The following is a 24,411-nucleotide window of genomic DNA, read 5'->3' as shown; positions in this document are numbered from 1 at the left end:
AGCAATATTCCAGCTATATGACGGCGGTCTGTAAATAATCGAGTCTGGACCAGACAATCCAGTGATTAATATCATGAGCATCGATCCACGCAATTTGGATCGATGACATGCATCAACCAAGTCAGCGAGCCTGACCACCCGATCCCGTTAGTCGCCTTTTACGACAAGCATAGTCGCCTTTTACGGCAAGCATGGGTTGCTGAAGACCTATTCTACCCCGGAATCTACACGGGTCTAGAGCAGTGGTAGTAGGAATACTACAACGCGTAATCAAGGTGGAAGCTATCCTTGAATGATGACACAGGAGCGAAGATAACCCATTGGTTTTTATGCCGGACTCTGAAATCAGCTATATAGCTGGTAGCAATCGTAATATCTGGAAATAAGGTGAGGTGAAATGGGGTTTAACGTCGCGTCCAAGATTATTGCACTTATATAGCGACGTGCATGCACGTGTGTGTGGCTGCTTGTACTAGTCCGGACTGATGCCGATTTATAGTGCTAGCTCTCTGAGATACCATGCCGCAGTTTAACATGAATACCCCACTCAGACGCAGTATACGGACTCCGAGCCGACCAGCGCCAGACAGGGTAACAACAAGTACTATCTTTTAACGTCTTTTGGTATGACGCGGCCGGGGATCGAACCCCGGACCTTCCGCTCTCCGGGCGGACGCTCAACCACTAGACCACGGAGGCGGTCATCTGGAAATAACCTCAGTTGTCTGTGGTAACACCTTCCAGGGAAATACAGCACATGATTGAGTGAATCACGCTCATACAGTCCTATCATGTGTCATGTGGATATTAACACTGACTGATGCCAACCTTACAAGGATCCGGGTCAGCTCTGACGTCTTCCAACAGCAACACCATCAGAATCTGTAATAATTCAAAAAGTGGAATACATAGGTAAGCACTGTTGAGAACGAATAATTTAAATGTGGATAATGATTTTGTTTATTCCAATGTTACACATGTAGTGTGTCACCTAAGTGTTGGGGGGAAAGCTCCAAAACTATGTCGGCCGTAAGCGGTTGGAACACAACCTTACAATGGCTGTTTTATCACTGGGCTGAAATCCCCAGGTGTAACATCGGACATTTACATTTCTGCTAACACAAGGCTATGGCCTTGGTCAATTTAACAGCAGTGGGTGAATTGGTTTCAACACCGCTTTGAACAGTATTCCAGTTACTTCAGGGCGTGTCAGCTTACTATAAGAGGGCAGCCCGAAGTGATGCAGGTCTAGGATGTTTACCACTTTGGTGAAACCGACGAGCGCAGGTATGGTGTTGACAAACATAGAGCCATAGTCAGGTCGAACCTGGATTCGAACCCACAATCAAAGGTTTCTGCCTTGCCAATGGGACTCAACTCTGCACAAAGTTGCAGCGCCTTAGACGACTGGGCCCCCCGTTCCCCAAATTTAACAATAAAGATTATTCTAATGACACATAGACGTCTTCTGTGGGCCATAACAGTAACAGCAGTTTTAACGGTGAAGTAATAACATGTACATTTCTCTGAAGCACATTATCCTCTGTCCAACAACATGACTGTCAACCCGAGCGTTAAACAGCGGCGACGTTGGCCAAACAGGTTCCCTTCTAATCCCCCAGCGACACCGGACACATTCCTTCACTTTGTCTACAGTAGATGTTCCTTGTGTAATTGTATACTCCTATAGACCTAGGTACAATTTATGAGACATGTATTCAGGATGTGTCGCCGGTATGTAGTCAAGGATGCCAATTTAATGTACGCTGTGCATGGATTCTTCTACCCATGTACAGACGCTGAGTACGGTCGAACACACGCAGTCAACAGCTGTTTTCTAACTCACAAAATGTAAAAAAACACTGGTTAAGCTGTATAAATGGATCATTTCGGGGGTGGGAGGGTGGTGTTAACTAAACTAAGTTATGGGTCTATGGTAGAAATCAGTAATCAGACATACTTTTATTGTCAGTTTCCTGTATGAGAGAAATACTATTACGCATACAGCAACAATTTATTGACGAACACAAAGAATTTTAAACTGGATGGGTTCGAAACTGCAACGTCTTGATAAGTAGTCCTTCACACTACCACCCGTGAAGATCCGGGCTAGAATAGGTCTTCAGCAACACATGCATACTTGCCGTAAAAGACGACTGTGCTTGTCGTTAGAGGCGACTAACGGGATCGGGTGGTCAGGCTCGCTGACTTGGTTGATGCATGTCATCGATCCCAATTGCGTGGATCGATGCTCATGATATCAATCACTGGATTGTCTGGTACAGACTACATTATTTACAGACCGCCGTCATATAGCTGGAATATTGCTGAGTGCGAAACATGTTTAAAATCTGGAGATGTTCAAACATGTTTAAACTCTAAACATGTTTTAAGGTGTTTAGATTCTAAACATGTTTTAATGTGTTTAAATTCTGAACTTGTTCAGAGTACCGGATCTTGTGTTTAGGTGGTGTTTAGGCTGTGAGATAGCTTATTTCAAGTGTTAAGACCTAAATGCGTTTAGGTAGAACACACCAAATGTGTATTCTGTTTAGAAATTAAACACATTCCTAATCATGTTTAGATCAAAGCATGGTCTTGTCTGTGTTTACATTCTGGGGTGGGGGATGTCCGACTTCGAACTCTTGAAGGATTTTTCTAGAGGATAGAGGACATATGTCGCTGTAGACACCATGTTGAGACAAGCCAAAGACAGCTTTGTCCGTGACACTCTAGGAATAATGTGTAACATCTGTACGGAAGCCTTTCAAGGCCATTTTATTTCATATTTTTTTCCTTGAAATTTCAAGATACTAAAAATGTTGAAATGTTGAAATTTCCAATTAAAATCTTAAAGTTTCAACTTACTATCTTGAAATTTCAAAATCATTATCTTGAAATTTCAACTTAGTATATATCTTGAAATTTCAGCTTAGCATCTTGAAATTTTAACATAGCATCTTTAAATGTCGACCCTTTCTTAAAGTATCAAGATAATAAGTTGAAATTTCCAGTAAAAATCTTAAAGTTTCAACTTATCATATTGAAATTTCAAGATCATTATCTGGAAATTTCAACTTAGTATGTATCTTGAAATTTCAACTTAGCATTTTGAAATTTCAACATAACATCTTGAAATTTCAACTTAGTACCTTGAAATTTCAAGAAGAAAAAGAAAAAAACAACAAATGTCCCTAAAAGGCTTCGTACATCTGCTTGATTATTAGGAATAGAGATGTATAGTGAACAAATGTATCGACAAGTAATTACATGTACTCTGCGTGTATGGGGTTTACGCATGTGCTTGGTAAGTATGAAACAACTCACTGTTCATACAAACAAGTAAAACACGATCAATAGTGCTGTGAATAAGTCTAGTGTCACCATCTTTACGATTCTTGCACTATTTTAACCCATCGAGGTAACTGCCTTAACTAAATTAATCCTCCATCCAGTCCAGATTGGACATTTTACAAAAGCAAACTGGGTATCAGAACCAACTTACGAAACCAAACTTTAGCCAGTGCGTGTCCTCCTCCACTCTGTTCATCGTGTTAGGGTAGCGCGCAGAAGCAACCCGGGTCTGAAGTACTACCCCACGACACACGGGGAACGACTGTCTGGATAGTATAAATAGGTATGACTTGTACTGGGATTAAACTGACAGGTAATTTGATAAATGGATAATAGTGGTTTTAAATGTTTTATTACCACACTGGAGGGCAGGAGGGGGTGGATCACGCTAGCCGTGCCGGTAAAGGGGTGACGGGGGTAATGACATCTTACATCAGGGGGCGTTGTTTAAGGGGTGAGGGTGTATGTTCTGGTGGGTCGGCATTCACGTATCATGCGTGACTGTTTAACACATATTCCTCTGTAGGTACGAAGTCGGCTATATAAAATCTAACAACACGGTGATATACCAGGTTTATATCCCGATTTATTCCAAGCAGTGTGTAATGTGAAACCCCACGAAGAGGAACAAATATTAAGTTCACAATTAAATTACCTTTCAGACATATAAATTACACCTATTTTGAAAATAATTGACACGAATCGATGGTGTAGTTTCCTATGACCCCTCTACACAATAACACTTCTTTTATATTGTAGTAAATGTGCGTTTTAGCGGGGTGACTTACATGACGGAGTCATATATGCATCATATATACACAATTCACAATGAAAAGTTTTCAAATTTACAAGTGCCTGGAAAACATATTATGTTTTTTCCGGATTTTAAATGCAATGCTCCAGTGCAGCGCGTGCTACTTTTCGCTGTTAAGGTAACAGTGGTATAAACGCTGTAAAGGCCTTTCGGCTCTCAAGATGGCGTCCGACGAGGAACACGTTCACGTTTCAGATGAATCTGAACCAAAACCAAAGTCAAAAACGAAGAAACCCAAAGAACCTGGCATAATATTCCTTAGTAGAATCCCAATGATGATGAACGTTACCACGATCCGAAGTATTTTTTGCCAGTATGGGGAAATAGGAAAGATTTTCTTACAGCCAGACAGTAAGTATTATGCTTGTTCGGTATTCGATCACAATCATACTTCGACATGTTTTTTGATCGATGTTGATTGGCCTTCTAGAAACTAGAAAGTAGCATTTTTTTCAAAGTAACGCTCGATTTGCTTCAGACTTTGATTCAAATAACTATTTAGCCACGAAACCATTTATGTACGTTATGGTGTGTGTATGTAGCATACCCCAAACGAATTTGTACCCTAGAAATGAGAAATTTCGTACACAAAATCAAAGGTATATGGTACATTGATTTGCAAATCTACCATGAACGTCTGTGGTTGATTGTGATCACGTCACTTCAGTCTCAAATTTCATACCCAAGTCATTTTCTTAACCCAACACGATACACATCATGTGACAGACAATTCATTATTGTTCATGCTGAAAATATGAAGTATAGGATCGGTATCCCTGTTATCGTAGATTAGTGTAGCATTGTACAACAAAGGAAGTAAACATTGCCTAACTAGCTATGTATTGTATGCCACTGTCTATGTGCACAATTTTGTTATATAGTGAGTTTGGGGGACAAGAACCTCAATGGACAAAAATACAAAGCCTTGACAGGATCAATACACTCCACATTAGAGGGGCGGTCGGGTAGCCTAATGGTTAAAGCGTTCGCTCGTCACGCCCAAGACCCGGGTTCGATTCCCGACGTGGGTACAATGTGTGAAGCCCATTTGTGGTGTCCCCCGCCGTGATATTGCTGGAATATTGCTAAAAGCGGCGTAAAACCAAACTCACTCACTCACTCACTCCACATTAGATATGTAAGTCCAAGGTACATACAGTGCATGATCAATACATGATTACACATAATGAATAGAGGAACTCACTAAAAATGTAATACTTCTTGAGGAAAGTAGATTTTGAAACTTTTAAACTTTGTTAGACCTATTAAAGACAGGAAAATGGAGGAATATAAATGATATATGGAAAATAAACAAAACAATTGTGACCAGTTTATGACCAGACATCATCAAGGGTTATAGCTATACTTGCGGCACTTCAGTAAAACGTTACCGATTGGGGAAAACGTCACCTTGCCTCAAGCGCAAAACGACTACTATTGCCTGGAGAAAATGGCACCTTATTTTTTTTTACCTTGGTCAAATAAATGAAATTAAACTTACATGATTACTTGCAAACACCAATGATTGTGAAATGTTACATTTGAAATTAGCCTCTACTCCAACAAAATTTCAACTTACCCTATACGCAACTCAACTTGCTGTGAAAACATAACATGCTTTGAAGTAAAATAAATTAAATTAACTCACATCATCTCTTACAAACAAAAATAATTGTGAAATGTTAAAACAAGTTTACCTTAGACATGTTAGAAATTAGCCCCCTACTCCAATTTACTTGCCGACTAACTTATTGTGAAAACACTATATGATTGAAGTTTAAGTACCTTTACTCAATTTAACTCAATGTCAAGCTGAAACTATATTTAAGAGGCCCAACATGGTGATGTCAGATCACAATTATTCGCAATGGCCTTTCGATGTGTTGCATGCGAGAAGAATGTCAGAAACAATCAACATGCTGTATCCTGTGATAACTGTGACCAGTGGACCCATCGTGTATGTGGTACCAGACTTTCTGTGGCCTGTTATCGAGAAATTAGCTGAGTCAGCTTCTATCACAATGTTCGGTGGTACGTGGACTGATATTGTAAACACGTGATGAAGATAGAATACTCCATAAATTGTGAATACATAGGACTGTTTTGTGGTGTAGTAGTGAGTAGTGCCTGTTTTCTTCAACTGATGATATGACTTTGTTGTGACTTGTGGAAATCAAATTAGTAGTACATTCATGAGTTTTGTGCAATATTCAACCATCGTCTGATATTGAAGTAATATGTTTCGCAGATGACCCCAAACCCATGACAATTTGCAGTTTGTGCAATGTAATTTGAGTACTCATTGGATTCCTTTGTTTTGTAACCAGGCCATGGTTTGGATTCTTTAATATGAAAAGTGATAATCTGGATTATGTGGGTCAGGTAATAATAATGTTTGCATATTTATAATGCACCAAATCCACACATCACATGCTCGACGTGCTACATTATTACCCCAGTCAGTGAATCAGTGTGCACTCAGTTTTCATTCCAATCTGCCTATGAGGCACTAGAAGGTAAACAGTCACATTACCATCTCATCCTACTGGGTACTGCAAGATAATCTTGCAGTTTCTTTGTAATTTTGAGAATAAAGTATCATGTATAATGTATAACTGTCACAGTTAGTTGTATTTATTGTCTTCTTTTATAGCCAAAGCCCACAAGCGAGGGAAGAAAGTGAGGTGTTTCAGTGAAGGTTGGGTGGAGTTCGAGGACAAGAGGAAGGCGAAGAAAGTGGCAGCCAACCTAAACAACCAGCAGATAGGAGGCAAAAGGAAACATCCATGGTTTGAAGAAATCTGGAACATCAAATATTTGCCTAAATTCAAATGGGCACATCTCAATGAAAGACTGGCCTATGAGAAGGCAGTCCACGAACAAAGAATGAGGACAGAGATCTCTCAGGTGAAACGTGAAGCGGATTTCCATAAACAGAATTTTGAAAAGAGTAGAATGTTGAAAGACATTGAGCAGAGGAAACGGAAACAGGGAGAGACGTTTGAGGTGCAGGACTTTAAATTCAAACTGAGAGACACTGAAGATGAGATTTTGGCAAAGAAGCAAAAACTTGGAAGTGAAAAGAAGCCAGAACGACTTAGTGCAAAAGCTGCTGGGTCAAGCAAGTCATTCCTTTCCAGTTTGTTCTCAGGTGGGGGGAAGATGAAAGATGAGGATGAATAAAACAAGAATAAAACATGTCTGCTGTTGTCTCGTCACTGAAACTGATGTTGATGGTTTTAGTTAATGTTCATGATAGAAGGTATGGTAAGAGTATGTAAGTGACATTACCACTCACCACCAGCGGATCCTGGCACGGCCAGTTCACCAGTATACCATGCTTACAGTTACAGCTGTGGCTGAAAATGAGGATTGGATGGTCAAAATGTTGTTACTTTGATGCTGATTGTTGCTTGTAACTTTGCAGATTGTTGCTTGTGACATTGTTGATTGTTGCTGGACATTGCTGATTGTTGCTTGTAACTTCGCTGATAGTTGCTTGTGACATGGCTGATTGTTGCTTGTGACTTTGCTGCTCATGCAATTAACCACTGAGTTATAACTTTCAACCTACAGAAATGTTGCAAGATGTACTCTCACTTATATTTTGTTATCAGAGGTGAGAAGATAAGTCCCCAGCAACCTATGCTTTTTGTAAGTGGTGACTAGTATAGATGTGATTCCCGCTGGCTTTTGAAACTGTGAGTTCTTGTGGACTGGCAGCTCTAAAACTTACCAGTGCCCCCTAATTCTTTTCAGTCCCAACTTTCATCAAAAAGAGAAACGTATGAAATTACCTGGTTTTCATTCTTTCAACATCATGTTGAATGCAATGACATCATCCTGAAGTAACTTAAGTTAGATCTACACAGCATTCAATCAAAGTTTAGTCACAATTTTCTCTGTTTTTAATTTAATTTCTAGACTAAATTGCTGCAGATATATATTTCACTTCGAGGTTAAGTGAAATGGCTTAAAGCTGAATCAATGCAATGAACCATACCATACACCAATACCACTCACAATTTGGTATGTGTCATTTTGAAAATCATCAATATCTTTTAATATCAATTTTATGTCATTTATAATAACACAACGGGTTGATAAAATCAGTCTGCGAAACAATCTGCGTTTTTGCTATACACTATAGCTAAGATACGTATTGAGAGTGAGCTATGTTTCATAGCTATCTTTATATTTTAGGAAGTGCACATATGAAATTAGAGATTTGTGTGTATATTGTAATTCTTATTGGGAATGGGTGGAAGACGTGTAAGAACTCATTATCATCTAATGTCAGCTCATATTGTAGGCAAGGGTGATCCAGTCGTCCAAGTTGGGCACGCTAGAAACGTATGATTGTGGGTTCGAATCCTGGTTCACCCCGATTATGTTTCCAGGTTTGTCAGCACCATACCCGTGCTCGTGGGTTTCACCGAAGTGGTAAACGTCCGGCTTTCCACCCACATTAAGCTGACAAGCCATGATATAACTGGAATACTGTTAAAGGCGGCGTTAAACCCAATGCACTCACTCACTCATATTGTTGGTCGAGCCCTGAAGATCCGGGGTATAATTGATCTTCAGCAACCTATGCTTGTCGCATGAGGTGACTAACGGGATCGAGTGGTCAGACTCGCACACTTGGTTGATGCATGTCATCGTATCCCAATTGCGTACATCGATACTCATGATGATAATCACTGGACTGCCCCCCCCCCCCCCCCCCCCCCAAAAAAAAAAACAACCAAAAAACACAACAAACAAACAACAACAACACCAAAACAACAACAAACAAACACCCCCCCCACCCCCCCCCATGAAAAACAAACAAAAACAACACCAAAACACCAAAACAAAACAACAACAAAACGAAAAACAAAAAAAACAAAAAAAAAAACAAACATTTTCAGAAGCCCGAGGTCTGCCATTACCTGCCCAACGGACTCCAGAATGGACTGACGGATTATGCAAACGATAATGCCCTGCGAAATAGCCGTATTCGTAGAGCTAAAATGGACAGAACTTGATATAAAACAAGGATGACAGTGTTGTTATAACAAATTATATTCACGAGGCCCAAACAAAGGTCAGCGTGACATTGGCCAAGAATCACGTAATAAGGGACATTACGTCACGATAAGACGTGTGACGTCATTCGACCTAAGCCTTTGATTCCGTTCTTTGACTGGGATTCTGTCTACCTAAGCTAAAAGCGCTTGCGGCGCGTACCAATAGTGGAACCAGTGTATTCGGCCAATATCGGAGGGACACATAATTTTTAACTGATCCAACGCTGAAATTTGAGTTCGATGGTGAATTGATATGGATGCGATTGACAGAGCAATGATTGATGCTGGCAACTGCAAAGAGCATTCGTCACCACTCGCATATTTCCGTAAGCCTACCAGTTGGTCATGAATGTCGCCATTCGTGCCCAACTCGTGTTATTCCGGGACAAGCCCCATTTTGGAACTTCAACAATCTAATTAAGCAACTTTGTTTAGCATAGCGAGAACTAAGATCTGATTTTAATGAGACTGGAACTTCAAATGTTCATTTTCGATGTTTGTGAATTGCTTTGAAATTCAATTTCGAAGTTTAATCGTATTTAAACCTTACAAATGCAATCGGGGTATTTTTTCTGTTTGATTTGAGCATTATATCTCAATTTTGTACCAAATACTAACGCTGGATAGGTATTCGGCAAAATGCATGTGTAGCAGAATGTGATATGCATTCAGTTATACTTACATACCCCAAACCCGAGGGTTCCCAAATCAACGTGGCGATACCACTGTCATACCTCCGATAGTTTAACATAGACACACGACATTCGTATATCTACTGTTTAGTCGTCATAGCCCTGCATGGATACACAGAGAAAGGCCTCTTACAAAACTAAACTCTTCCTGAGGATGTCCGAATGCAGACCCGAAAATGATAACACTCTTCAAGAATCTCCCTTGTTAACCATATGAAGTGACATAAAAGTGCAACTTTCTTACAACTGTAGAATGCACACAGTCTTGGTTTGTTGGTTGGTTGGTTGTTTTACGCCGCACTCAGCAATATTCCAGTTTTATGACGGCGGTCTGTAAATAATCGAGTCTGGACCAGACAATCCAGTGATTAATATCATGAGCATCGATCCACGCAATTTCACAGTCTTGGAGTCAACAATCGGGGGTTAGCTGCTACGATCACGCACAGTCCCTTCTGCAACCAGCAACCATTTCATGGCCTGAAAGGGGTTATAAAAAAATATATATTTTAAAGCTCATCACGTGAGCTTATGGCATGGATCGTTGTCTGTTTACGTTCGACATGTCCATCGACATTACGCCAAAGTATGAACATGAAAATTCAGGAAAATGTTATCCTGCTTTGTAAAATGTTTGATTAAATAACTTATAAGTTCACCGTGTGTAGAGTTCGAATAAGGGGGCATAGGTGGCCCAGTCGTCTAAGGCGCCGCGATTTGCTGTGCAGAGTTTCGTTCCTTGGGCACGCCAGAAACCTATGATTGTGGGTTCGAATCCCGGTTCGGCCCGATTATGTTTCTATGTTTGCCAGTACCATTCCCGTGCTCGTGGGTTTCACCGAAGTGGTAAACGTCTGAGACCTGCATCACTGCATCATTTTCCTCCTACACTAAGCTGACGCGCCTTGTTATAACTGGAATACTGTTAAAAGCAGCGTGAAATCTAACTCACTCGAAAATGAAAACGACAATCTGGCGATTCTACTGCAGCCACAGTGAGTGTATTTTACGTGAGCTTCAACTACTTCTCTTAAATAAATGAGAAAGAAACACAATGCTGAAAAGACCTTGTTATGGCATACTTAGTGATACTGACTTCTTCTGATAAGGAGTGAATGAATGTTGTTTTAGCCCGCAGTCAGCCACTTTCCATCTACATCTCGGCGGCCAGTGAAAGGTGTATGGACCAGGCATCATGGTTTGCTGATTTGTTGTTTAACAAGCAAAAGTCCAGCTGCATGAGTACGGTCTGTAAATAATCGAGTCTGGTCCAGACAATCCAGCGATTGACATCATGAGCATCAATCAACCAAGTCAGCGAGTCTGACTATCCGATCCAATTAGTCGCCTCTTACGACAAGCATAGTCGCTTTTTACGGCAAGCATGGATAATGGAAGACCTATTCTGCCCCGGATCTTCAACCATTGTAACCATCCGATCCTCATTAAAGGGCACTAGTGCACTACAATATTGTCATTGTGTATCATGTCCATACAACACTACATAAATATGACATGGAACATGTTGTGAAATGAATCCTAAAATACTATTTGGTAAAAATACTATACAACAGACACATGTATTTTATATCTACCACTCCACTTTCGATAAGAATATTTTCCATCCTTACCATGAGACAAAACTGATTGTCAATATAAAGTTGAGTAGAATATTTTATTTAGGCCACATTTCATCCCCTCTTATATGGTGGAATGCGAAGTCAGTATGTCACAGTGTCCAGGAAACTGTCATACAGAGGAAACAGGGTTTGTGATGCTGTTTGTTTGTTTGTTTGTTTGTTTGTTTATTGTTTAACGCCACACTCAGCAATATGTCAGCAATATGACGGCGGTCTGTAAATAATCGAGTCTGGACCAGACAATCCAGTGATTGACATCAAGCAATATGGATACAATGACATGCATCAACCAAGTCAGCGAGCCTGACCACCCGATCAGGACAAGCATAGTCGCCTTTTATGGAAAGCATGGGTTGCTGAAGACCTATTCTATAACCCGGATCTTCACGGGTCCTTTGTGATGCTGTAAACAATCATTCAATCAGTTACCATCTGATTGCTGTTGAAACAAACAAACATACGTAAACATGTCTTTTCGGGAACTGAGTGAGTTTAAACTGTATTGTTTGTTTGTTGTTTAACGCCGTACTTAGAAATATTCCAGCTATATGACGGCGGACTGTAAATAATGGACCAGACAATCCAGTGATTGACATCATGAGCATCGATCCACGCAACTGGGGTACGATGACATGCATCAACCCAACCCCGTTAGTCGCGTCTTACGACAAGCATGGGTTGCTGAAGGCCTATATTACCCCGGATCTTCACGGGAACTATTCCGACGTTCAGATCAGCTTAATGTGGGAGGAAAACCCGAAGGGACACAGTTCGTAGACATAACACAATGGTGAATTCAATGAGCACGGGTATTCTCCCGACAGATCAAGGGTCATTATCATGGAATATCGGTGAATCGAACCCATCAACGGATCCTGGTACGGCTATAGGCGACGCAACTCTGCACAGAAAATTGCGGTAGTGAGTCTTCTGGGATACCCGTATCCTCCCTACCATCTGGAACTGATCTTGAACACACATCACTGTTGAAATTCACGAGAACAACCTCCCTAATGCGTCACCATATTTTGGTTCATTATAAGAAAATACATGTATGTTGAAAACAACATCACAACATATCCGGGAAGGAACATGAAGGAAGCTCGTCTGTTTGCATGGAGGTCAGTTCGCCTGTGAATACAAGGTCACGCGCCTCCCCGCCGCCATCTAGGTCGGGTTTGTCTGGCAACGACCCCATGCCGGACAACATCACCGACCGAGACCCTCGCCCAGGCAACTGTGACTCCTGTTCGTAGTCAGGTCTCCCTGGCAACCGTGTCGTCTGCTCGTACTCAGGTTGCCCTGGCAACTGTGAGTGCTCTCTTTGAAGTCTCCTCACTTTCTGTTTCTCATTTTTCCACCAGATTTTCAACCTAGCTGGGGTAATTTTGGGTCTCTCCTGGCGTGTGTGTCCCTTGTTGAGTTCGTTTGCATAAAAACGTAGTTTCTCGGCGGAAGGAGTTTTGCAGGATTTGAACCAGGTCTTTAGAAGAGGAATTTCCAGATCTGGATGAAACGTCAACCGAGTGTCCTTTGGGACACCCTTCGTGTCCAGAGATGGGAAATCTGTAAATAAGAACACTATTTTTGCAAGGGATATACAACAGGGACAATCACTATGTGTTGATTTGTGATAGCGTGTATATCGTCGGGTAATCGAGACTGGTTATTCTTCAGCATTGACGTTTTGAATTTACTTGAACTGGGTCAATGTTTCTAAAAACTGAAGTCCCCGAGTTTCACCATAAGCTCAGTAGCATTTATCAATTATACCGAGTCAACTATAAAAGAAATATTTTGTCCGAGACCTAAAAAAACGCCCCTCACTGAGTTGTGAAAAGAAACTACATGTATTTCTTAAACGTTTTGTTTCTTTTCTTTCAGAAGCTCTGCACTTGTTCACAGAAGACAAGTATAATAGTTTAAACTGACCATATCGTTTTTAGTTTTATCAAAATCCGTAAATGTGACATCGTGCAACTGGATTTCTGGTCCATCACTTGATTGTCTGGCAAGAGTACTGCTGTGCGGTGTCAGACAATCAACACATTTTTATGCAAATTCGTGAGTGTTGGGTGCCCCCTTTCGAGCAGGACATGTTCACCTTTTTCCCGAATACCCGGTGTCGTCACTGTCGTTTCAGTGATCCATTCAAATACAGTAAACTACGGTTATAACGAACACGCTTATAACGAACTGGCGGATATAACGAACTACTTTTTTGGTCCCGACTATTTGCTATAGTTATGCGGTATATATGCTTATAACGAACTACGGTTAAAACGAACTATAATTAGTAGTCCCTTTGAGTTCGTTATAACCGTACTTTACTGTAATAATTTTCACTGCTATTTTGCCCTTTGTGCCCAGCGGAATCCGTCTCGTCGGATAATCGAGACTTATTATTCTCTGGCGTTGACGTCTTATATTTACCTGCAGCCTGCTTAGTGTAACGTTGATACCACTCGCCAAACTCCGTGCACTTGTCGCTGCTTAACTTGTTGATGTATTTCCCGTTAACTATGTTTGAAATCATTGACTGACAAAGGGGAGACAATTTGGCAAGGGTTGATTGGTTGATGTCCTTTAAGAGCGAAAGAACAGCGCAGCGCACATTATGATCGTTCCAGTCCTTTGTCGTTCTCGGGTCGGGACCTCTGTCAAAACAAGAACCAATATCAAACATTTGTTGGGAGAACGGGCAAAACAAGGTAATGTATCATAAAATGGTTGGGGAACGGGCAAACCAAGAATTTATATCAAACAATGGTTGAGAGAACGGGCAAAACAAGGAACTACGTCATACAATAGTTGGGTATGGGCAAACCAAGAAACCATATCAAACAATGGGTATTAGTACGGGGGAAACAAGGAACTATGTCAAACAATGGGTATTAGTACGAGAGAAACAAGGAACTATGTCAAACAATGGGTATTAGTACAGGCAAAACAAGGAACTATGTCAAACAATGGTTAGGGAACGGGCAAACCAAGAATTTATATCAAACACTGGTTGAGAGTACGGGCAAAACAAGGAATTACGTCAAACAATGGTTGAGAGTACGGACAAAACAAGGAACTATGTCAAACAATGGGTATTAGTACGGGAGAAACAAGGAACTATGTCAAACAATGGTTGGGGAACGGGCAAACCAAGAATTTATATCAAACAATGGTTGAGAGTACGGGCAAAACAAGGAACTACGTCAAACAATGGTTGAGAGTACGGGCAAAACAAGGAACTATGTCAAACAATGGTTGAGAGTATGTGCAAAACAAGGAACTATATCAAACAATGGTTGAGAGTACGGGCAAAACAAGGAACTACGTCAAACAATGGTTGAGAGTACGGGCAAAACAAGGAACTATGTCAAACAATGGGTATTAGTACGGGAGAAACAAGGAACTATGTCAAACAATGGGTATTAGTACGGGCAAAACAAGGAACTATGTCAAACAATGGTTGTTGGTGAACGGGCAAACCAAGCATTTATATCAAACAATGGTTGAGAGTACGGGCAAAACAAGGAACTACGTCAAACAATGGTTGAGAGTACGGGCAAAACAAGGAACTATGTCAAACAATGGTTGAGAGTATGGGCAAAACAAGGATCTATGTAAAACAATTGATGGTGATACGGACAAAACAATGAACTATATCAAACAATGGTTGAGAGTACGGGCAAAACAAGAAACTATGTCAAACAATGGTTGGTTGTACGGGCAACACAAGAAACCGTGTCAAACAATGGTTGGTAGGAAGAGCAAAACAAGGACCTATGTCAAACAATGGTTGGTAGGACGGGCAAAAGAAGGAACTATGTCAAACAATGGTTGTTGGGGAACAGGTAAAACAAGGAACTATATAAAAAAATGGTTTGATGTCGGAGAAAACAAGGAACTATGTCAAACAATGGTTGTTGGTGAACGGGTAAAACAAGGAACTATGTCAAACAATGGTTGTTGGGGAACGGGCAAAACAAGGAACCATATCAAACAATGGTTGTTGGGGAACGGGTAAAACAAGGAACTATGTCAAACAATGGTTGTTGGGGAACGAATTATACAAGGTACTATGCCAAACAAGAAACTATATCAAACAATGGTTGATTGTACGGGCAAAACAAGGACCCATTTCAAACAAGAGTTGGTAGTACGGGTAAAACAAGGAACGATGTCAAACAATGGCTGACAATATAATGATCTCTATTAAACGATGCTTGTGAATACTGACAAACTAAACACGTTTGGTCCTTCATATTATCCCCACAGTTTAATCTCTCTGGTTGTTTTATATGACTTCACTGATTGCCTGCCATCGCGATGACGTGTATCGTGGCTCACAATATCAATCACCGGTGAATTATTTACAATTCGCCCTCATACAGCTGGAATATTGAGTGACGAAGAAAAACCACAACCCTGCCACTGGTGAACTGTTGTTAGTTTTTCTAGAGTCGACATCTTCGAAACAATATTTTGCCTTAGTTGGCTGAAGGTTTGTTTGGTCGGTCACGAGTACACTTGTAACATGATATAAGTTAGTGTCTACATCCTATATCGCCCTCCAACTGACCTTGTATATTAGACCAATATAGATATATTATCACATGCCATGTCATTAGTTAGCTCTTGACCCAGTTGAGCAGTTCCGTAACGTGACAGAATGTACCACATACTATTTGACTGGATAGAATTATATCGAAGCATGCATTATTTCTCTGGGTTAACAATGAATACCACCTCTTTCTTTGCCTTGTGTTTTCGGAAATGAAAGAGAGTTGATTATTCAAGCCCATTAAGTTTCTCTGTAACATGTGTTGTTGAAAGGGATACACACACACACACGCACACAGCCACACACGCGCGCACACACACATCACGTCCTTATGTATCCTCCCTCTGCAAGGGAGATAACTGACTGTAAAAGTCAAGTTTGCACCCTTGCCGAACTAGGCTGGAATTTCTGGGATCGATCGTAGCGCCACCAGTTATGTCCTTCGATGTCCCTCCTACTGACCAATGAGATTCCACCTCTCATATCACTTGCATTTGCTTCAAACAAAATGGGGGCGCCCAGTAAAGCAGATCTGATCGATAATCAAATTCTAAATTGTAATAAAACGGGTCTTACTTCGGGAAGTGCATCAAATCACTTGAGCATCTTGATTTAAAACATGAAAAGATTTGGAAAATATCTGCAAATCCTGCAATCGACCGATATCTGCACGGCAGTTACGCGGGTACCCTTCGTTGGACTATGCATAGACTCGTTAGTCCAGACAAAACAAGACTCCATAATTCCAGCCGAGTTCGGCAACGGTAGAAATTTTTAATGGCAGTTAACTCCCTTACTTCGCGAAGATCGTCTTCATGTGACATGTGCTCAACTTGAAGAACCCAATATTTACCTTTCTGTTATCAGTTACTAAATATGATCAGCCTGCTTAACTCAAACTCTATACAAATATTGATATCAAAAGACCTGTTGCTGTTGCGATACAATTTGTTGTGCAGTTGCGTCCCTTGGGCGTGCCGGAAACCCATGATCCAGGGTTCGAATCCCGGTTAGCCTTGATTATGGTTTTAGGTTTGTAATCACCATACCTTGATCGCAGGTTTCACCAAAATGGTGAACGTCTGAGACCTACATCACTTCGGGCTTTCTTCCCACATGAACCAGTGGCGTCAAACCCAAGCCACTCACTCATGTGATATCACTTAAATGTCTGAAATATATATAAACTTGACCTTGTACCCTGGGTCAGGAGGCCAAATACCGAATTTGAAATACCTGGTCATACCGAGTACGAATGGGTTTACGCCCATTGTACCCATGTGGAAAATCGAACCAGGGTCTTCGGCGAGGCAAGCGAACGCTTTAACCACTGGGCAACCCCATCGCCACACGCGCCGAACGGGAAACATGATAGCTAATGGTTTCAGCGTGTTGAGACAACGTTTCCACATACACGAATGTGTTTTACCAACGTGTGTTAGGTTACGTCACTGATGAGATATCATAGCTGCGCATTATCATGTAAAGATGCGGGGCAGAATAGGTCTTCAGCAACTCATGCTTGCCGTAAAAGGCGACTATGTTTGTCGTAAAAAGGCGACTATCGGGATCGGGTGCATGGTCAGGCTTGCTGACTTGGTTGATGCATGTCATCGATACCAAGTGCGTGGATCGATGCTCATGATATTAATCACTGGATTGTCCGCTCCAGACTCGGTTATTAACAGACCGCTGTCATATAGCTGGAATATTGCTGAGTGCGGCGTTACCCAACAAACCAACCAACCAACCAATCATGTGTAAAGGTCGTGCTTCAGCGACGCACCCTTCAGCATCTCTTCAACGATGCGATACTGGCTGTTTACGTACAGGTCCAGTATCGATCAGCTCGAAATAGATTTATGCAATTTTTTACCCAGGCGTACATTTCATTGGCTAGACAGTCGACTGTTTGAAGACAAGGAATGAAGTCGTCTGTATTAAGTAAATGTCGTAGAATTAAACGCTCCGCTCGTGCCAAAGTTTCAGACAATCAGCATGACTGGGATTGATTTTGAAACAGATATTTCGTTCTAGAAAATGCTTGAAAGAATAATTAGCCTTGGATTTTGCGACAGAAAAAAACTTGTTCACTAGATATCCTGTAACGGATGTGTTGTATTAAAAAACAAACTTGTTTGACTTCCTCTATGAGAGAAAAGAAATGTCAGAAAGCAGAGAAGAGAAAAAAAACCCAACAAAATTAACAAAAATCCTTGGCCCCCAACAGAATATTAAACAGTCCGTCCTTAAAACGAAATACACTGATTACAGAGGACGACATATTACAGCTAATAATACCCTTCACGAGATATCATATCATAGCTATTAAGCCCTGATTGCGGGGGATATGTGCTTTTGTAAAATTAGCCGAGGACAGGAAGCCGGGGATGCCGCGACACACAGACAAGAAAACAGTGATAGGGCTGGGATATGCTGACTGACGATGAGCGAGTGTTGTTTTACAAACCAGTTTGAAATATTCCAGCTATATAAAGGCGTTTGTTTAGAATCAAGTCTGGGTAGAGTAAACAAGTATATTGTAATTACTTTTTGCGATAACAATCAGTACCGTCTGTAGCAAACCACACAGTGACCACCCTACCCTAAATTGATAGGAAGCTTCAGTGTGTGAGTTAGGTTTAACGCTGCTTTTAACCATATTCCAGTTATATCGCGGCGTGTCAGCTTAATATGGGAGGAAAGCCTGACATGGTGCCGGTCTTAGACGTTTACCACTTCGGTGAAACCCACGCGCACGTGTATGGTGCTGACAAACCTAGAAACATAATTAGGGCGAACCGGGATTCGAACCCACAACCACAGGTTTCTGGCGTGCCCAAGGGACGCAACTCTGCACAGCGAATGGCGGCGGCTTAGACGACTGGGCCACCCGTGCCCCCTTCTGTCCCAAGAGACCAAACTCTGCACAGGAAGTTGCAGCGCCTTGGACGACGTGGCCACCCGCGCCCCATCCTACCCGGTCTCCCCATGGAATCGATTGTAAAGGATGCTCGGACACGCGTAGATCATCGAAGATCACGCATGTCCAAAATAGTGACATGCGCAGTTAGAGCGGACTCATTTGATTATGCTGTAACCACGTATTCTCTCAGGCCAAGGGCACAAAGACACAGACATGCAGACTGTAGTTATGTAGACCTTTAACTTTGTTAACTAAACCAATGAGTATTCCTGTGAAATGTGTCAAGACCGTTCAGAACAATATTTCCTGGAGAAGGTTCATCGAGATTTAAACCGGATTTAATTGGAATCTTCTCGGTAACATTGATCCTGGCTTTGCCAGCACAATAATACTTGACATTTGAATACTAGATACAGGGAATGGGTAGAAAAATAAAGCGCGATTCTCCTCGCTTATCTGCACACGTCAGAAGCTTGGCAAGGATTATGTTGGGTTAGTTGAGTCAAGCGGGCACCACGGAATAGATTAAGTGATAATTAGATTGGAACGCTGTCTGATTCAGTCAGATCAAGCTTTCATCACGGATTTGATTAAAACTAATATGTCATTACACCGTCACGTTACGGAACCTTGGTCAATTTAGGGAAAGATTGGATTAAGTTTTTGTTGCCATGGTAACGGATTACGGAACGGAGTTTCTGCTGGGAATGATTTAGTGACTAGGAGCAGAGATTAGGGCGCCCAACGCTTCTCTACAACAGACATAGTCTACTCGAGTCAACTGGTTGCTGATAAGTGCGACGCCATCTTTCAGTTCGCCTCGCAGGCCCTCTCAGCATGGCTGCAATGTTGTGGGCACAGCTAGGTGCAGTACCTGAATTTCTAAATAGTTGAAACGGAACACTACTTCTAGACTAGAAGATTGCCTTTTTTTATTGTCAGTTGGGATTCGTAGGAATTTGTAAGAGTCAACAATTCCATATGTGTATCAATTAGAGCCATGGTACTGTAGCTCACCTGGAGTTGTAGTCAACCATGTCAAAAAAAACCAAAAACTACAAGAAAGGTTTGTTGTTTTTTTATATCAAATATCGATAAACTTAAGCCTACTCAAAAAAAATTTTCCTATAAATAGAGGGTTATTAGACACATATAAAACAAGTAGGCTTTTCAACAATGTTCTACACTTATGACAATGATGACTTCTAAGGAGAAAGCCTGAGGATAATCAGTCTCAATTATCTTCCAAAATTGGGCATAAAAGGCAAAATAGTGATGAATATATATGAATGTATTAACAATCAAGTCTGGACCTGACAATCCGGTGATCAGTATCATGAGTGAGTGAGTGAGTGACTGAGCATGGTTCTACGCCACTTTTAGCAATATTCCAGCGATATCAGAGTGGGGGACACCAGAAATGGGCTTCGCACATTGTACTCATGTCGGGAATCAAACCGGTTCTTCGGTGTGATGAGGGAATGCTTTAACCACTGGGCTACCCGACCGCCCCCTAGTATCATGAACAATGGCCCAGGTTCTTGTGGAACAAAGTCATGCTGGCAACCAAGTCACCAAGTTTCACCACCCATCCTCTAACGTAAGTGTCAGTGAGTTAGGAGGGGTTAAAACTCCATGTAAAGGTCATTGAATGGGATAGGGTCGGTCGTGTAGCCTAGTGGTCAAAGCGTTCGCTCGTCACGCTGAAGACCCGGGTTCGATTCCCGACATGGGTACAATGTGTGAAGCCCATTTCTGGTGTCCCCCGCTGTGATATTGATGGAATATTGCTAAAAGCGGCTGAAACCATACTCACTCACACACTCATTGAATGGGATAAATTTGGGCACAGACACAATATTCATACAAGATAGCTCTTGAGTTATCAGTCAACTTCTTTATTATATGTCATTAAGATATTTCAAATTTCTGCATCCATGATGAAGTCATCATTGGTATTCCCATTTCTGTGAGTAACTTAAAGAATCCTTTCCATTCAAAATAGTTACCCATGTATATCCATGAGTAAAATAGAGCATGCTATTTCTAACTTCACATTTAGCACACATGAAGAAGTAGTGATGTGCATGTTTGGTTTGGTGGGCACAGGAACAGCTAGACTTGTCACAGATAAAACAATGTAATTTGTCAGCATCAGGGTCACTGCAGCCAGCTTTTAGACTACAATGGACAAGATCTATACCCAAAGGTCAAGTCAAAATGTATAGTCCTTTCATCAAATTTTGAAATTTTCTTAAGTTAGAAGTGAAAGTATATGCTCTCGGTTATGCATAAGTTTCAATGTTTCCGGAATATTCCTTTTTGCATGACAGTTCATATTTTGCAAATTGGTACTATTCTGAAGTGTGTAATGACTTGTTGTGTTTACATAAATAGTCAGGTAGGAAATTGTTTTACATTTTTATTACTTTCATTTTTATGAAAGTTGTCAATATCCTGCAATTTCTCCTTTTGCTGATGAATCAGTTTCACAATACATTCCTTCAAGATGGGTTCCATGTACTGCACCACATATTGTTCTTAACACATCAAAAGGTTATATTTTCTGTTATTCTGAGGCTGTTATGATGGTTCTAATATCTAAAAACTCCTGTAGTTCTTCATCTCTTACCCATGTGTCACCTCTCTTGGCTTTTGAAGACTATTCTTGAAAATTACCGGTATTCACAATTTGAACTTTATTATTGTTTATTTCAATGATATCAAATCTGAATCATACTATGGTGGCAAATGTCAGGTTCATGCCTTCCGAGAAGTTCACAGATAGAGGAACAATGCTTGCCAAGAAGTGGTTAATTATCATCAATGTTTGACTTTTACACATGTGAGAGCTTTCAAGCTTCCCTAAAAGCTTTTAGAAAATACACATGTAACTATGGTAAGCCCAGGGTGTCTTAGCATATTATATGAGCTTCGTTAAATATTCAGCTGATGTCACAGGCACGTGTGATGAGGAGGGTCTCACGTCAAATTCCCAGTAGACAACACTTTGAAACCTTCAATGAGGTTCAAGGTTTGGCATGAACATTGTTTCCTAAGCAATATATACTGCTTTGGTAGCCATTTGTTAAAAATGATGTTCCAAATCGGTTGTAAGCAGGTGTATATTGAGCATGATGTGATATTACCACAGCATAACATCTTGAAAAAACCCATCGGGGTATCAGAATTTATGAGATTATTGAAATAATTTTGAATATCTTAATGATGGTCTTGAAACATGTGATGTCCGTGTTAACGTTAACGTTATCTGGGAAATCGTTTTTAGAACAATGCCTGAGAAATTTCAGTCAGCTGCAGATGTTCTATGTGGGTACAGAGTCAGTAGCCAGGAACCATGGAACAGTTGTCAACTGTGGGCATGTGTGAGGGTTATCCTACTGTTACAATGGGTAAAAGTCATCAGTATTTCTTGAGGTTGTCACCTGGATATTTTAAGTGCTATGCGAAGTTAATAACCTTGACCAAATGTGCTTGTTGTCTTGTATTAAGAACCATCTTACTATCTTACTACAGGAAATAGTCACTGGGGGCTAAGTCTGGGCTGTAGGGTGGGTGATTTAACTGTTCGTACCCAGACTTAGGCCCCAGTGACTATTTCCTGTTCCGGCAAATGAAATCTGCCCTATGTGGAAGACGCTTCCAGGATGACGAGGACATAAAGGCTGCCACAGAGGTGTGGTTAGAGGGTCAATCTGCGGATTTCTATAAAAGTGGGATTAAAAGCTTGAAGGACAAATGGAATAAGTGTCTTGACGTGAATGAAGATTATATTGAAAAATAAAAGTGCAAAAGATATTCTGCGACTTGGTCTTATATTGAAGTTGCAAAACTTATTGAATGCCCCTTGTATGTTCAAAATCCATTAAATATATTCCAAATTGTCATTTGTAAATCAGTTTCTGACCAGGCTTTGTCATTGTCATGGTACCAGTGACCTTGCTACACACCTACTGCCAATTTTGCCTGTAGTATTGTAATCACCTTATGAGAGGTACTACTTTTAAGTAAGACCTGCTGAGAATGAATTGTAAGACCTGCTAGGAGCTATTACATTTCAAAAGCAGGACCTAGGTTTTACAGTTCAATTGTATAAACAGCCTTTTAACATGCATTTACTGTTCTTTTTTGACTGGTTTTCCCACTGAACCACTGGGGCAGGTGATAAAGGGTGTTCAATCTTCCATGACATGATGCATGTGGTCTTTCTCTCACCCTCTGTCAACGATTTCTTTTTATACTGCGATAACTGTATTGTGTCACTCTAAGGTACGAGGGCTGGCTGAAAAGTTCTAAGCCTAAGTGGGATATCTCAATCGGATTGAAACAAACTTTTGCCACCAACAAGTACAATCATTTAATGAATCATAGACATAAGAACTGCAACTGTAGTGTTATTATTGTCCTTCTACCAGACCATCTTGTGAACCTACCCATTGAAATCACCAGAAATGGACAAAACTGGCTATAGGGCAGTCATCAAGAACCTGCAACTGAAAGGGATAACTCCAACACAGATACATGCTGACATGGCCTCCACTTTAGGGGATGATGCCCCTTCCTTTTCCACTGTAAAGAGGTGGGCTGCGGAATTCAATTGTGGCAGAGAGAGCCTTGACGATGACCCGCGTCCAGGAAGGCCTTCAACAGCAACCATTCCAGAAAACATTACCCGGGTGCATGACATGGTGATGGTTGATCGATGATTGACCACTCAACATACTGCCAGTGTTGTGGGCATCTCTCATGAGAGGGTTGAGCACATTATCACAAACGAGTTGGGAATGACAAAAGTTTCTGCAAGATGGGTGCCAAAGCTCTTGACAGCGGATTAGAAACGTGTTAGATTCCTGACGTCCCATGACAATTTATGCTGTTTTGAAGTAGATCACGATGGTTTTTGGCTCGATATGTAACCATGGATGAGACCTGGATTCATCACATTCTACCAGACACCAAAATTCAGTCTTAACAATGGAAGCATCAGGAATCACCAGCCCCCCAAAAAGCCAATTCGGTTCCTTCTGCTGGAAAGGTGATGGCTTCAGTCTTTTGGGATTCCAAGGGTATTCTGCAGATTGACTATCTTGAAAAAGGCAAGACTATCAATGGAAGATATTATGCTGATCTACTGAGACAGTTGCGTGAAGCTATCAAAGCTAAGCGACGGGGAATGCTCACAGAAGGAGTCCTGTTCCACCAAGACAATGATCCACGATTGCGGCTTCAAACTCATTGACCATCCCCCTTATTCCCCCGATTTGGCCCCATCAGACTTCCACCTGTTTCCCAAAATGAAAAAGGAACTAGCCGGTCACCATTTTCCTAGTAATG

At 41.1% G+C, this 24,411-nt stretch overlaps 1 protein-coding gene across 1 annotated transcript; it reads left to right on the top strand.

Annotated features, from left to right (window-relative positions):
• Positions 1-4,329: 4,329 nt before the first annotated feature.
• Positions 4,330-7,428, top strand: LOC139467903 (activator of basal transcription 1-like). The gene is made up of 2 exons (XM_071249450.1): positions 4,330-4,519; positions 6,822-7,428. The coding sequence occupies exons 1-2, from the start codon at positions 4,330-4,332 to the stop codon at positions 7,349-7,351; spliced, it is 720 nt and encodes a 239-aa protein (XP_071105551.1). The 3' UTR covers positions 7,352-7,428.
• The last annotated feature ends 16,983 nt before the right edge of the window (positions 7,429-24,411 follow it).

This window comes from Haliotis cracherodii, unplaced genomic scaffold, assembly GCF_022045235.1.
Source record: "Haliotis cracherodii isolate W230 unplaced genomic scaffold, xgHalCrac1.p SCAF_1, whole genome shotgun sequence".
In the NCBI taxonomy this organism is placed as follows: Eukaryota; Metazoa; Mollusca; class Gastropoda; order Lepetellida; family Haliotidae; genus Haliotis; species Haliotis cracherodii.
Note: the sequence above shows the minus strand (reverse complement) of the source record. Positions and strands in the feature narration are given on the sequence as shown.

Excerpts from the sequence above, each read along its gene's own strand:
- LOC139467903 (XM_071249450.1), top strand. The coding sequence starts at position 4,330 with ATGGCGTCCGACGAGGAACACGTTCACGTTTCAGATGAATCTGAACCA. Across the intron at positions 4,520-6,821 it reads GATTTTCTTACAGCCAGACA|CCAAAGCCCACAAGCGAGGG; the intron begins GTAAGTATTATG and ends CTTCTTTTATAG.